The sequence below is a fragment of the Clupea harengus genome, chromosome 3 (assembly GCF_900700415.2).
Source record: "Clupea harengus chromosome 3, Ch_v2.0.2, whole genome shotgun sequence".
Taxonomy (NCBI): Eukaryota; Metazoa; Chordata; class Actinopteri; order Clupeiformes; family Clupeidae; genus Clupea; species Clupea harengus.
The window spans coordinates 6,519,107-6,535,246 of NC_045154.1; the positions used below are offsets into that span (position 1 = coordinate 6,519,107).

The window sequence follows — 16,140 nt, forward strand, 5'->3', positions numbered from 1 at the left end:
ACTGTATATACGGTTAGCCTGCAGTATCCACTGTAGCCCTTACCAATTGTTCTGCACTGGGCAAATGTGAGAATGTCATTCAGATATCATTTATGGCAGTAGAAATAAAGAGTATTTGCCAGTAGCCTTGACCAGATGAGACTTCCCATTGTATTTATGGGTGCTAATAATTGTTCACTGTTCAGGCCTGTTTTGCTCAGCAATATGGTCTCTTGAATGCAAGATTTGTAACAAATGTACAACATGTTTACTCCAGGTAGGTGGAAAACATTTGCCAGTACCTAATGAGAGATGAAGCAGGTTTGAGGACCACTGTTCTAGGAAACCTAGGCAGAGTGAATAAAGAAACAGATGTAAGACGGTGAGAAGGTGGTGAGATTGAGTGAAGGAACACCTTCTGGTATGAAATGATTTACAGGGCCTCTGATTTCAGTGAATGAGCAAGTTTGTCTCTGCCACTCCTTCAGATTGACTGGAACACCGCCCCTGAGGCCAGTGTTGTCCACACAGAGATGGATTAATGTCTACTCTGATCGTTAGAAAGTGCCTAAACTGCACTTCAAGAACGACTGTGTCAATGTGTCGATGGCTCTGAATACACATTGGATACAAGGTGACCTTAAGGGTGAAACACTGTGTATATTCATGTTCAGGCCCTGCCACTATGCTTCTCAACATTGGAAGTACAAGATTTTTGTTTAAGCTTTAAAAAATACTCCGGCATTAACATCCACTGTAACATGTTTGGGATACTGGCTGAAGTGTGCCAAATGAATTGGAAAATGTCAATATTTACTTACAAGCGTTTCCTGACTGTCACATTCTAACCACTTACCACTTTCTGCTGGCCTGAAGAAAACAAATCAAAATAAGTGCTGAAATGGCTTTTTACAGTGTGTTTCAAATGTATTGGTTGTTGGGTAGACTCTGACCCAAGAACACCACTAGTCACTGGACTCTCAGAGAGATGTGTGAAATGTAATTAGTGAGTGGTTTTCTAATTAATCTGGTCTGAGTCATTTCAGGGAAACACTTGTAATTGCTGTTGAAGCTTTTTTCTTCCATTTGCGCGTGTACCAGCCCCTAGCAGTCGCTCAACATCAGGCAGATGATAATTACTGGGGTGCCCCAGTCCCTATGGTATGTGAGCATTACTCTTTCTTGGGCGCTGCTTTCCGGACTGAGCCGGTGCTTCATAAAAGGCGGCAGTCTGCACGCACGGCTGCAGTAAGATAATTAGCCGTGTCGCCAAGGGCTCTGTGGGGACTTGTGCGCCGTACATATGACTGTGAAGGCGAACGCATCCGAGAGGTGCTGATATGGTTGCATAGGTGGCAGATAAACCAGCACCACCTAGCACATTACGTTCTAACTAAGTTAAAGGCACATGGGGTTGTACTGTTCAGAACTGAATCCCCCCCCCCCCCCCCAAAAAAACATGCACGAATATCAGACATGTGCTGGGTGACAACCAGTGTTAAGCGGGAGACGCCTGCTGTAATTTTCTCCCTGCAAAAACAATGCTGTTTCTTGCCATTTGCTGAAAGAGGTGATTTACATATTTGTCCATCGCGCAGAAATCACTTCATGGATGACATAACCTAAATCAAAAGCCCTGGTTCAGCCAACGATGTTCTGGAGCACTCGGTGTGCTGAGCATCTCTTTGCACATGGAGGGGGAAGACCCGCAACGAGGCGGGAATCCTCGCATCAGGAAGCGCAAGAGCGACAGACAGCAGGGCTTAGAGATGATGCAGATTTTAGGGCCACTGCGCCACCCTTAGGAGTGCAGAGGGATAGTAGGCATTGCAGGCGTTTAAAAGCGCGGTTTGGCGCACGGGGGGAACAGTGAGAATCGGAGCCTGCATGAGTAAAAGTTCGCTCGGGATTTTCTAGCGCATCCACGGGGATAGTTATCAACAACATGGCAAACAAAGGACAGCACCCTCCATACCTTCATCTGGCGGAGCTCACCGCCTCCCAGTTTCTGGACATTTGGAATCACTTCGACACGGATGGTGAGTGCAGGATACAAAGTTATCCAAAGGATCGTTTCCCATTACGCACGTCAATTTTCTTGAGCGTGTGTGAGTTAAACACAGCAAAACTGTATGTTTAGCCAAAAAGGGAAGGAATGAAGAGACGCAGTCCATTTGGGTTGTCCTGAGACTTTTGGAAAGTATTTTTCTAAGTATTGCAGTTGATTTCAAATCCATTGGGAAGGAATCGTTGGGTTTCTATGCTCTGTATTTGCTCTTCGTATAGCTTAACGGCATTGTTATGAACAAATATACAGCTTATCACGACTATCGGATATTCTTATACTTAATAATGATGAACACGTGTCTAAACTATGTTTTATTGAATGGGCAGGGTGAAAAACATCATGACATCCGAGCTTTAAGCCTCAGTACTGAGGTTAAATGTTTTTTATGGAGAATAAAGCTGAAATAAAATCAGGAATATATCCAGGAAGTTTAGGCTATACTGAACTGCACAGTTTTTATTGGCAGGCGCTTCAGATATTAATAGTGAGACACTTGAAAGAATAATGTACGCAAAAGTATTTGTACAATGGTAGTGGTGAAAAGTCAACCACAAAAGAGCGCATCGACACTAAGGAGGAGGGTGTGTCAACCCGATGCCTGTTTCCTGTCCATCCCGAACGATAGCGTTTCTCCGAAAGAAAAAAACAAGAGCATAAGTAAAGTGTGAGTGAGTTACAGTTTACAACACTTTTGACAGTTTTATGATTGATATTGATGATTTGTTCTTGAGTTTAATACGCTGAACAACGGTTAACAATTTATTTCTTCAATTTCTTTGCATGCATCTATGTTTTCGGCTTGAAGACGTATTCTCCGTGATAAACAGAATGATTTTGGTCATGTTTCTAGTATTTTTAGAAGCCCACAACTGTATGAAAATTTCAAATCAGAATTGGAAACCTTACCTCTTCCCTTGGTGACTGTTGAGTGTTTATTTAGGGACAATTTGTCAGAATCCCAATGACTCGCAACGTTTTTGTTTTTGTTTTGATTTTTTTGTTTTCGGCGCATGAATGACTGCCACACTTCAAGATCTTCACATTCGCTTGACTGTTCCAGTGTGTACAACGGATGGCTAGTTTATTTGGATAGAACATGGTGATGATTTATGCCATCAGATCATACTCATAATAAGACGGTTTGGTTTAAAACTGGCGAGGTTTAGACTATTGTCCATGCACTTGCGACTAGTTGGAGTTAAAAGAGTTTGCTGCGATGTGTCATCAAATGGATATTCAAATAATGATTGTATGAAACACAGCGCGAAGACCTGAGCTTCATATTGGCCCTTAACACTAGTGAAATATAATGCTTCCTGTAGCTGGAAGCAATACGCTTTCATCTGGAATTATATAGTGTTAGTCCACAGACAGTGAGGATATAGTGAGTGATCTATTGGCTGCGGTCTCATTGCGACGGCTCTGTCCCATCGCATCTATAGGCTATGCTTGCTTGAGACTATGAGTTGGCGTTACAGAGCCATTCCTTTCCTCAACATCCATTTCAGGTTTCGAACAACATTGTAGATATTCAGTGATGGGAACGCTGATGAGTATGATGTTACAATGACGGCATGAATAATAAAGACATGGAGAGTCGATCTCAAGCATATATTTTGTCCCACATAAGCTAGTGTTACTGTTGTAGATCCTGAGTAAATTATTTTTCCTATAGGCTACTTCAGTAGTGCAAGAGGCTAAAGCATAGTGCGCGGGATTTTCAAACAGAGGAGAAATCCCCGTACGACTGGAAACGTCCTGAACATCTTGAAAATCTCCAGGCACAATGACAGTGTTGAGTGACAATGACAGTGACAGTGAGGGACGCATTTGCCTCTCATCCATACATTTTTTATGGATATGATCGCACGTGTACGTCAGCAATTTCTCTCAAAGAAGGTGTTATGCTGTGGCTTTAAAGCAGTCAGTTAATATATTCTGTTTTAAGAAATACTGCAGCGCTCGGCCTAGTTTGCGAGAGTGAGGTTGTCATATTAGCCAAATTGGCGTATGCTATGATGGATATATATATTGATTTAGACTTAAAACTGTCCTGAATATTCCATTCTATATGAAAAAATTGTACTGTAGGCCTATATGTCACTGGAATTAAACAGATGTAATACTTAAAAGTAGGTCAGGGCCAACATGGGCAGTTGGTTGAATCCAGCTGGCATGGTACATTTGCAGATCAGACCATGTAGATCATTACAGAATAGATGATCAGGTGGAATGTGTGTACTTATCATATTACCAGTATTTAAGATCTTAAGCGTAGTATCCATTTTCATTTGTAATTATGAGCCCAACTGTATTACTTTGACACTTCTTTCCCCAAAAAAGATAATTAGTATCATTACAATGATGGACCGTATATCTAGATAAATATACACACATATTGGATGTGCATTTCAAATTAATGGTAGGCTAATTAACTTTGTTATTGTGTGAATGAGTTGATATATTCAGATTAATTCACAAAAGGTAATCATCTAAGGTATTTAGATTAATGGGATGAACTAAATACTTCCAGAACTTCTTTGAATAAAAGATTCACTAATGGTACCAGTGTCCAGATGTATCATGTCATTCCAGTCATCGTCAAGGTAAAGTGACCTTTAATCCATTCATGTCTCAACTAAAAACTAAACAAAAGAGTAATTTGCTACTCTGTAGTCCTGGGATTGTAAACACAACAAAGGGATGCTGATGAAATTCCATCTGTGCTTGACACAGACAGGTTGCATGTTCTTGATAGCAATCGTTTTTAAAGGTTTCCGGATAACAACATCCATGATGTCCTCCTTATTGTAAATACCAGCCTAAAAGTTTTCTCTTCAATGATGTGTTCCTTGCTGTTTTTGAATGGCAGTCGGCTCCAGAGGCAAATTGACTAACCGAAGGAATTGACTGAAAGACCTTTCATAGCTGGTGGGGACTAAATAGCAAATAGAATGACATTTGTACCACCACCCCAACCCCCAAACTGTATCTGAATAGCATTTTATAATTGTTTTTTGAGCAATAGCATGTTTTCCATTATGACACATGGGGATAAATTATATATGTTTAGGCACAACATATGCATAAAGCACATACACACGAACACCGTGTCTGAGAGAGAGAGAGACAAAGAGGGCAAGAAACAGAGAAATGTGTACACAAATACAAACACTCTCCTGTGCACAAACACAAAGCCAATTTCCTGGCATGGGAAATTACCCACAGATGGTAATATCTGTGAAATTGGGCCGGCAACACCAGTTCCATTTTTCTAAAGCAGTGTCAGGCCTCATGGTTCTCCTCTCATCTCTCCCTAAAATAAATGAGACTCCAATTAAAAGCAGAAAAAAAGAGCAAGAGAATGTTGAAAGCAGTTTGGCATGAACAGCCGTCCAGAGTTTTAATTAAGCTGTTACCCAATTTTGGGTGGCCGCCAGCCTTGCCTTGTCAAGTCATTGAGTTAGCCAGCTTTGCACAGGCTCAGAGACACAATCCAAACAAGTCAGCTACTTAGCTTGTCACTCGAACATTTCTCAGTCAGAAGGATGTTCGGAGAACTTGTGCAAAGGGCCCAGGAAGACAGATGGGTGTGTGGGGGGGGGGGGGTGATGGGGGGGGGGGAGCAAGTAGAATGCATTGAAGTGTCAAGGAAGCTTTGAGGTGTTTACTGTATGTGACTTTATTCACTTCTATCGCAGGTAATGGCTACATTGAAGGTAAGGAGCTGGAGAACTTCTTCAGAGAACTGGAGGTTGCACGAAGAGGAGCTGGTGTGGTAAGCAAATAACACACTAATGTGCTAAGTTCTGACGTTCTGATGGTAAATATTGGTGTCCGTTGTTGTGTTAGTTCTCATTAATTAGTGTATATGTCAACACAAACTAACCCTGTTCGCAGTGAGGAGCCATACAGCAGTGCAGTCTGAATACTCAGTAATTTTCTCTTGTCTGTATAACTTTGTTTCTGCTGTTGAATAATTGGCCTTGTGAAATGGAGTTAGATATTGTTGGCTGTTTAATTGGCATTTACTGCCTCAAGAGCAGAAATCAGTGGGTTGTTTACTTTAATTAACACAAAAAGTAAAGTTGGTTGACGATTACTCAGAGTATGAACAGAGCAAAACAACAAAACTCTCAGAGAAATATCAAGCGTAAAAGAAATTCTAAATCGACTGGACAGTTTTGAAGTAAATTAGTGCTCGCCATAAAGGTCACAAGGGTTCTTTTTCTGACACCAATTCATGTACTTAGGGGATCAAATAATGAAGCATGGCATATAGGACCATTTCGGTGTAACCTTCCTTTCTTGTCATGTCTGAAAAATGATGAAAAGCCAACAGAAATGCACTGGCATGATTAAATGTATTGCCATAACCTGTAATGGGTTCTAGATGAATGGGGTAAAATGGAACTGAGGGAAATTATTCACACGGATGATTAAAGCAGCTCCTCCTTTTTAAGGGGGCTGTCTGTCATGTTGTTTATGCACAAGTTAATGTGGCACTCCTGACAGGCCTGCGAGATATTTCAGCCAAGCAAATGGCAACAGCATCTGAAGAGCCTAAGACCATTCCTTCCAATTTGCTTAAGCAATTTTTAAATGAGAAAAGTCAAGCAGCAGAAGAAGATATCCCCAGACAGTTGTGCTCAGACAGATGGCTTGTAATGCTTTATTTTGGGAGGAGAGCTGCAAATCATATTCTCCCAAGCCCTGCGTGTATAACAAAGAAATATGAGAGATGTATCGGTCAGATACCCTACCCTACAGTAGTTATGCAAAGGGCTTGTGTTTCGGTTGGGGGTAGACTCTGCCTAGAGTTGTTTGCTGTTGGCATGCGATTTGTTGTGCACTGCCACTGTTTGTTGATGTTTCAGTCATCCATGAAGTAAACTCGTCTTCTTGTGGCTGCATGTTTTTAGGACCCAACAAACGTTTCTTTCAGAGAGAAGATGAAAGAGTTCATGACGAAATTTGACAAGAACAAAGATGGGAGAATTGAGATGTCAGAGGTGAGATGTGTGCAAGACATAGTTTATTATTATGTTATATATAATCTCTTCTCCTGCAGCAGGAAGGTCAACCTTGTTTTTATTTGGTCTACAATGAACAGAATCCAAATCCCTCAGTGAACAACACCCCATACCTGCCAGTTGTGCTCTAGATGAAGATGTAAAACCTGTCTGATGTTTCCCCCCACATGGATATTATTTAGTTTGATCTCTCACTCTCTCTCTCTACCTCTCTCTCTACCTCCCTCTACCTCTCTCTCTCTCTCTCTCTCTCTCTCTCTCTCTCTCTCTCTTTCTCTCCTTGTCTCCTCCAGTTGGCTCAGATCCTGCCCACAGAAGAGAACTTCCTGCTCTGTTTCAGACAGTTTGTCGGTTCCAGCGCTGAATTCATGGCTGTGAGTAGAGAAATGTGCCCATGTACCATAACAGATTAACCATGCACCAGGTATCGCAAGAACACAGGAACGAAAACAAAGCTTACACTTTGTGGTAGTGTAAATATGCTTTAACAATCATGACACAACTACATTACAGCACAGTAGCAAATGTGCCATTACACCAGATAAACACATATCACATGCTCCTTTGGAGTGTGTTATAACATATATATTACTTTTGCCTGCATGCTATACAGAGGACTTATTGCATCAATTGCAAAGGCAATTGCATCAGAAGAACTGGTTATCAATGTATCTCTGTACAGAACACTACTTCATCACATACCAAAACTCCACAAACTAAAAGTTGCTAAGGTCAAAGCAGTGGGGGATCAGAGTATTGAGGTCAGAGACTTGCTGACATCACAGACTTCCATCGGCATGACTTCCCACTGCTCCAGCGCTACCCGTGAAACCTTTGCCTCCTGGAGCAGGAGATTCCTTCTCCCACAGATGTTGACGTTTTCATCCTCTTAAATCTCTGTGCAGCCTCAAAGTGTTTGATTATCTGTAATGGGATTCACTGGCTATCTGCGGCATGTTGTCAAACTGAGGGGAGAGACAGAAAAGGGAGATGGGAGAGCGAGGGAAGACTCTTAATCATCCAGCACTACTTGGCGAGCCTTTTTAAAAGGATAGAATGAGGAAGTACAAACTTCTATTTTCAGAGTCATATATTATAGATGTGCTTCTGTAATTCTCCACAGACCTGGAGAGGCAGGGCATCTATCTTTGATAAGAGCCTTTGCTGGAAACAGGGACGGCTGCTAGATTAAAACATTAATTAAATTGCATTTCTCATTCCTTGTCTTCTCACAATGTGTAGCAAGGGCAATTGGAAAATGTTAAAAAGTGTAATGAAAAGTCTAGTGTGATTACAGGGGGGGAAACCTGATGATTAAGGAATAAACAAATTGGAAATGATTTCCTCTCGCTCTGTTCCTCTGCCTCTCATTCTCTCCTCCTCTCTCCCTCCCCCATCCATTTCTAACACACCTCTCCACTTCACTACCCTCCTGGGTGTCAATATGCACATTCTGTCCCATCAATGCCATCTTGTCAGATGAAAAAGAAAACGTTCTCCTCATATTACTCGCATAGCGGGGGAACGGTTTGTGACTTCAAACTACATTTGAGTAACAATTGCACAGCCATATTCATGATTATCACAATTATTATTATTTTACTCTTTGTTTCTATACATAGGCCTGGCGAAGGTACGATACAGATCGCAGTGGCTACATTGAAGCAAATGAACTGAAGGTGAGAATTTTGTTAAATTTATATAATTTATAATTTATAACTGTCACATGGTAGTACATAACTTCGGTGGATGGCAATATGTATAATACAGACTACATGCATTAGCATTGTTCCTTACCAAATTAGTCTGTAGAAAGGGATACAAGTCAATCCAATCCGAACTCTGATGTTAGTCATATGTTACCCTCAGCAGTGACAGTCCAGAATGAGAGTGCTTTGTATATATAGCACATACTTTAACAGTCTACATTTCAGCACCATTGACAACCCCTTTTCTTATTCTTTGTAGCGTGAAATGATGAAATATGCCCTTGTTCGTAGTGAACAAAGAGACTGACAAATAGTCTTTAGCACATTTAATCAATCAACCCTTCATACCCATCCTTTCCACCTAGCCTCTGCTAAATCAGGACACTCTGTGCTGATGTTGTGAGGCAGACAGAAGCCATGTAAATGATTCATGTTTTCACTGCCAGTGGATGAGAACAGCACAAATGACTCCATCTGGATATGTACAGGAATGCTACAGGAAGCTCTTAGCAGGATCCCTCTTCCTCCCCCCTATACCCTTCTACACAAGATAGTATGCAGCAGCACATATTATGCAGTTGCGAGCTTTCAGGGCTGTTGTTAAAAAAAGCATGAAGCTTTTGAGCAGCAGAGAGGAAAAAAACCGAAATTCAGTCGGTTGCTGCTGGGACTAGCAGAGTGACCCAAGTCAAATTGCTCTAATGAATGTACTGTTGCTTGGCGCAAGGTCATGTTCACATTACTAGTTGAAATGTAAACAGTAGCATAGTAGCGCATGCACTCAAGTGACAAAGATAAATCTCAACAGCAGTTACATGTGTAGTCTTTTATTTCTTCTCTTTCCACAGGGCTTCCTCTCAGACTTGCTGAAGAAAGCAAACAGACACTATGATGACCAGAAGCTGCACGAGTACACACAGACAATAGTAAGCCTCTCAAAACCTCACCTTAACACATCGTGTCGAACTCCACAAACACAATGAGACATGTCTGTCTCCGCCACCTCCAGGAGACCATTTGGTTCCATAAAAAAGTTTCTCAGAATAAACTCCACTTTAGGAGACATTATGCAAGTTCCTCATGGGTTATTCATGAACAGCAGGCCATTCCACCTAAGAAATTTCAAGGTTGAACCAGTATTATCATTCCAATGTGGTCCAGAAAAACCCACATCAGTTCCCAGGCCACTGCACTTTGCTTGCAGGCTGTTATGGTCCGTATGGAGCAGCAAATTATAGATGGGGGGTTGAGGTACAGTGCACAAGGTAGTTATTATATTTAAGTGGCATATAATTTCATAAGGTCCATGGCAGAGCAGGGAGCTGTAAGCCACAGCGCTGGTGGCTCTAGCGTGGACAAATGGACAAAGGCGCACTATGACCTGCGGGCTGTTTGCTCCCAGCCCAGCTGTGCCTGGCATATGGCTACTCCTCAAGGCAAGCAACTTGACCTGCAACTTGAGAAACTTGACTAATCCAGTTGCATAACTGCAGATGCATTAAAAAAAAAAAAAGATGTCTGTCATGCAAAAACAAAATGCACAAAAACACAAAAATGAGAAACCCACAGCGTTGCACAACTATAGGATGGCCAGCAATGAATGTTTGAAGGAACAAAACTAATGAGTAAAGATACAGTAATCAAGTGTTGGATGCACTTACTGAATGGACAGTGCATTGGTGTGAAAAGGCTAATGTTGTTTCAAGTGCAGTAACCAGTATATGTCAGACTTACTGAGGCAGGAAACAACACTGAAGCCTAAAGGCTGGCTGATGCCACACGGCTCATGAACAAACAGCGGCTACGTGTTTGTTTACTGAGAAATAAGGGCCTATTGTTTACTGAATGTGGTTGGTATGAGTAATATTACAGAATTCCAAAAGTCTGATGTGTAGAGATATTGCCTGAGATGTGTTGTACATATTCTGTAATTGAACATTTGACCTTATTTAGGTCAAAAGAATGACCAATTATCTGTCTATATCCAACTCAGGGGCAGGCCAAATATGGTTTATTACCAAGTGTTATACAAGCACTGGAGAAAACCGTTCATGCATGAAGACCCTTATTAATGAAGCATCACTGAAAAAGTTCCTCTGGCCAAAATGGCACAAAAACTTTAGTGGAAAATGCACACATGCAGTCAACTATGCACATCCACAAATGACCACAGTGTCACGGTACTTGAAGGAAGCCTTCTATGGCCTAGTCTTTGCTTTTCTTTCTCTTCTGATCATTCAGTGATGCTGTTCTCAGTTAAAGAGACATGAAGTGACATGTTTGTGTACATTCATCATTAACATACTTATTATCCCTTTCTCTCTCTTTTATCGCCCTCTCTCAATTTTTGTTACAATCTTCTGTGCTCTGTACTTTTGTACTTCATTTTCTCTTCTCTTTCCTGATATCTGTCTTCTTGTCTGTCATGCCCTCTCATTTCTTTCTTTTACTGTCTCTTTTTTTCTTTCATGTCTCCCCTAGCTCAAGATGTTCGACCTGAATGGAGATGGAAAGCTGGGTCTCTCTGAAATGGCAAGGTATTCTGTTTTGAGAAACTCTTCACAGAGTAACTGGACACTCTTTACTTTAAGTGATCTTAGATACAATGTAGTGAAGTAATTAATTAAGTAAGGGTATTTGTACAATGTACTTTTCATTTAAGTATAAATAGTACATTTTAATCACATTGTGTAGTGATTTACTTCTATACAAAATGCAGTTTAGTTTTTTGAGGAATTCTTCACCAAGAAACTTTTCACAGTGTAAGCCACATAAGTAAGCCAAAGTATTTTATTCTGGCACAAATGCCTTGAACTTTAACTGACAAAAAACTGACATAACTGTTTATTTCTCTTGTCTTAAGGCTTCTTCCTGTCCAAGAAAACTTCTTACTGAAGTTCGAGGTATTTCTCATGATAATAATTCAAAACACATATTAAATATGCGTTATATAAGTCTGTGTGTGTGTATGTCTATTTCATTCTACTTGAACAATGGGTAACAAGGAGTTGTATTTTTATGTTTTACTTCCATTTGTTCATTACACAGTGATGGTTTGATTATGTGTATGTATTTTGCAGGGCATTAAACTGACCTCTGAGCAATTCAATGCCATCTTCACATTCTATGACAAGGTACGCATAACAAAAGGTGACAGTCACACTGAGAGAAAAGTCTGCAGTGTGTTAATGAAAGACACCATTCTGAATAACAAGCTCTATCCACAGCAGGTGAGGCAATTCCTGGTCTCCACCCAGAATTAATAGCCAGATCTAAGGGATTTTATGTCTAATTTCCCTTTGCCCCTGAATGGCGTGTGTATGCAAACGAGGGGTGTTTCCACCCACCTGCACATGGAAATGAATGGCTGCTCTGCACCTGTTCTTTTCCTCGCCGCCCTCCCTTCAGCGGGGCCAACTCAGTCATTTGGGTGGCAATTGGTCCATGATAAACACAATCCCCAAATGCAAAACTAATGGCACGCTAACGAACAACATCAAGCCATCCATGTTTCATGGCGTGTTTATTTGTTATACAAAACAAACTGAACATATTGCCAATCATTTTTTGTCTTAGTAATACACATTCATTGCTTTTGTGTCAAGACAAATAGGATCCAGCAATTGAAAACTCTAAAAAAGTAAAGTACTTATTTTTCTTCCATCTGGAAGGAAAATATGAGAGGACTCAAATAATCTATGACGATTTCATTTTGGAAGCAAACTAACAATGTGCAATTAAGGAAAGTGTCCAAACACAATCAAAATGAAAGTCTCAACTGTGAATCAAATTGGTCATTTAAAAACGAATTCTAAAACAAAATTGGAATTTTTCCTTAGCATCACGCATCATTTTTAAATGTATTTCCCTTTGGTTGCTCTATCTAGCACCATACATTGTTGCCAGTTCACTGGTAGCCAATATAACAGAAGTTTAAAAAGGTAAATACAGTACAGTAAAATACAGTAAAAAACAGATGGTGGCCAGAATTAGAATTTTAAAAGGAAAGTTTAACCCAAGTAACAACCTCTTTGAATCAGCCCTGTGTGCATGTTGTGGACCAGAGGCTTGCTGTGATCATGGGGACAGAATCTCAATTATAAATGAACTGCAAACAGTGTACACATGATGTGTGTCAAACGCTATCATTTATAGGCATAATTATTTCAGCATTTCTCTCAACCCCCCCCCCCCTTCTAAAACCAACTCGGCAACTATCTGCTGTCACCACTACGGAATCATGGGTTTAAAAAAAAGATAGCGAGCAATTTTGATTTACAGCAGGTCAACTGAGCACTAACAAGGCTTACAGTGCCAGAAATAAAATGTGCAGAGTGTTCAAAAACACACAAAAAAGCACAATGCGTGATGGCACGCAAACTAAAAAGTAGCACTGAGAATCTCTGGTCTCCCTCCTTACTCTATTTAGTAATATGTTGTCATATTGTTTCAGCAGCGCCCTGATTAAGAGTGATTCTGAACATGAATGTCTTTTTTTTGATAGGATGGCAATGGCTACATTGATGAGCAGGAGCTTGAGGCTCTTCTGAAAGATCTGTATGAGAAGAACAAAAAGGTAAGCTGGTGGGCAGGATTGAAAGGGTGAATTGTTCCCGAAAGCCCTGCATTTTTTTTAATCTCATATCATAAAAGATCAAGGGGAATGACTGAGGCTGCACTGTGCTGTGCTTGAAATGGAGGATAAGTTCTGTATTATTTACATGATAATGTCTATTTCCCATAATTCCACAGGAGGTGGATACTAAGAACCTGACTGGCTACAAGAAGAGCATCATGGCGCTCTCCGACGGTGGCAAGCTGTACCGCACAGAGCTGGAGATCGTCCTATGTCGGGAGCCCATGCTGTGAACCCGCTCCACTTCCTCTTCCTGTTGACCCTTGACCCATGACCCTTTCAGACATGACCGTCTTCTCACCCACTTCCAGCTGCCTGACGACTGTAACCATGTGCATGTTCCGGGCACTCCCCTCCATGATTTTTGAATGAATGTGCACAGAGAAGCACAAATAGCAAGTCCTTCCCTCCCCCATCACCTCTCCTCAAACCTTTCAGGTGCAGATTTGACCCGGCTATGACTTCGCCCCTCTGTTCAATTTTTAAACTATAATGAATGAATCTTACTGACTAAGGAATCTCAGCAGATTTAATGGTTTGGAGAAAAAAAAATTGCAAGATTATGATATGATAGGTGACTTTAACATTGCCTGGTTTAGAGTTTCTCCCTCTAGTTTGTTTGTTATGGCCTTCATTCCCCTTTGGTCACCTCTAGATTTGATCCTGTCGCTCTTCCTGATTTCACTCATTTCCTGTTTATGTTCTGGGGTTTTGCTGGCGGTTTTATGGCTGATACTGTTAGAGGGTGTTACAGAACTAAAAGATACAGTATGTGATGATATGTATGCTCAGTTTGATGTATTTATTTGGGAAATAAATAAATAAATGAATGGCTTCTTACCATATATTCTATATGGAGTCACATGATATACAGACTCTCTCTCTCTCTTTCTCCAAATGTTAAAACACTTTCAGAACAGAACACCGACTGTCCATATATCAGACCTCGTGAATTTCTGCCAAAAGACTTCATACTGCCAGTCAAAGGTCCTAATTTCTTGCAGGTGCTTTTAAATGAAGCTAAATAATTCAAGAGAAAGAATTCCTCCTTACAAAACAGAGCTTGTAGGAGTTCTTATCAATTAATCATCAGGACTTCAATATTTCATAAAAAGTCAGATTTTTGGTCAAAATGTAAGACCTTTTCTGGAGGTTTATGTTGAAATAAACCAAGACGGCATTATTCTGCATAGAATGATAAAAATGAATGAAGATCGTGATCAATCTTCCTTACATTAAAAAAAAAAAAAAAAAAAAAGTAATCAGTTAAGGATGTCAACATCACTGATATAATTTATATAACTGTACTTGACCGGAATAGATGTTAAACAGTAGATGGCATTTTACTATGACTATGAATGTGATGTTGTTGTTCCATCTTATCTTTCCTGACTGTTGAAAATGGCAAACACTCACATCATGCAGAGGCAGAATTGGCATTCTTCGAGGGAGTAGTGAAAAAGAATTTCTCTTTTTAAAGAAAGTCTTTCAAAAAGGAAGAGTGATTTTATATTACACTGGCTGAAATGTCAGTGGTCTAGAAGGGCCGTTACTATGAACAGCAGCGTAAATAATAATAGCCTTACATCTGTCAGAAATTTCTGAGAGGTAATGCCTGCCATGTTCAAAGACGAACAGGAGAAACCAGTCATATATGAAAATACTGCTAATGATTTATTCATGAATGAGAATCCTGCTGTTTTATTAATAACATCATTAAATATAGCTCAAGTGAATTAAATAAGTAATTCAGAGATGAGGTCCCTATCCACCCACAGACCCAGCACCTTGCTGTCAGAGAATCATATACAATCTCATGTGCATTCAGGTTGGAAAATAAAACATGGAGTTCTTATAGACAGTATTACCACTTCTAAACATGCTGCAAAATAAGTGACATAGAAATGTATTTGTGGCTCTATAATGTATTTCAGACTACCAGCACACAGTACTGACATCCAAAATTAGAGATGATAAATAGATAATCCTGCTCTAGCCTGCTGTCATTCCAAGAGGCCTAAAACATGCAGTGATATTTAAATGCTGTCAATCTGCAAAGCATGCGAGAAGACAAGTAAACAATGCCTGATTAAAATAAAATCAAAGACACTAAAATGAACTCATCTGTGCTGCCACACAATTACCATTATCTTTGGCTATAAACAACATTTTCTTTAGTGAGACAACAAGCCATGACTCAAAGTGACATGCACAGTGTTTAATATCTGTTCTGAACTCCACTTGAATTCAGTTGTTGAGTAGTACTTCACTTTAATGTAGAGGGGTGTGGAAATGTGGAAAAGAGTAAGAACCATTTAATTAATTCTCGTGCTCCTGACACTGTTAGTGACTGCATGCTCACTCCTGCCACATCTGTGCACACACACACACACACACGCACACACACACACACACACACAAACGCACACGCACACGCACACCACAAACACATCAACTGACACAACTATAAAAGGAATGTAATGTCTGTGTACATTCATTTTGAAAATCATTTGAGAGCTACAACAAAGCTAATGAGTTTAGTATCATAGCACAACAGAGTAAATACTATGCATGGAGACAGCACTCAGGAAAAATCATAACAGCAGACCACACTGACACCTGGCTCCGTTTCATAATTCCCTGGTGGTATTTCCACAATGAAAGCCTTCAGGAGTCTGTCATACACAAAGTAGGCCAGTGTAACTATGACAAAAT

The 16,140-nt window shown here is 40.3% G+C and overlaps 1 protein-coding gene across 1 annotated transcript; it reads left to right on the forward strand.

The window, feature by feature from the left end:
* Positions 1 to 1,671: 1,671 nt before the first annotated feature.
* On the forward strand, positions 1,672 to 14,294 carry calb2a (calbindin 2a). The gene is made up of 11 exons (XM_012832382.3): positions 1,672 to 2,018; positions 5,749 to 5,825; positions 6,970 to 7,059; positions 7,374 to 7,454; positions 8,703 to 8,759; positions 9,638 to 9,715; positions 11,271 to 11,326; positions 11,653 to 11,692; positions 11,870 to 11,923; positions 13,294 to 13,365; positions 13,542 to 14,294. The coding sequence occupies exons 1-11, from the start codon at positions 1,925 to 1,927 to the stop codon at positions 13,656 to 13,658; spliced, it is 816 nt and encodes a 271-aa protein (XP_012687836.1). The 5' UTR covers positions 1,672 to 1,924; the 3' UTR covers positions 13,659 to 14,294.
* Positions 14,295 to 16,140: the final 1,846 nt, after the last annotated feature.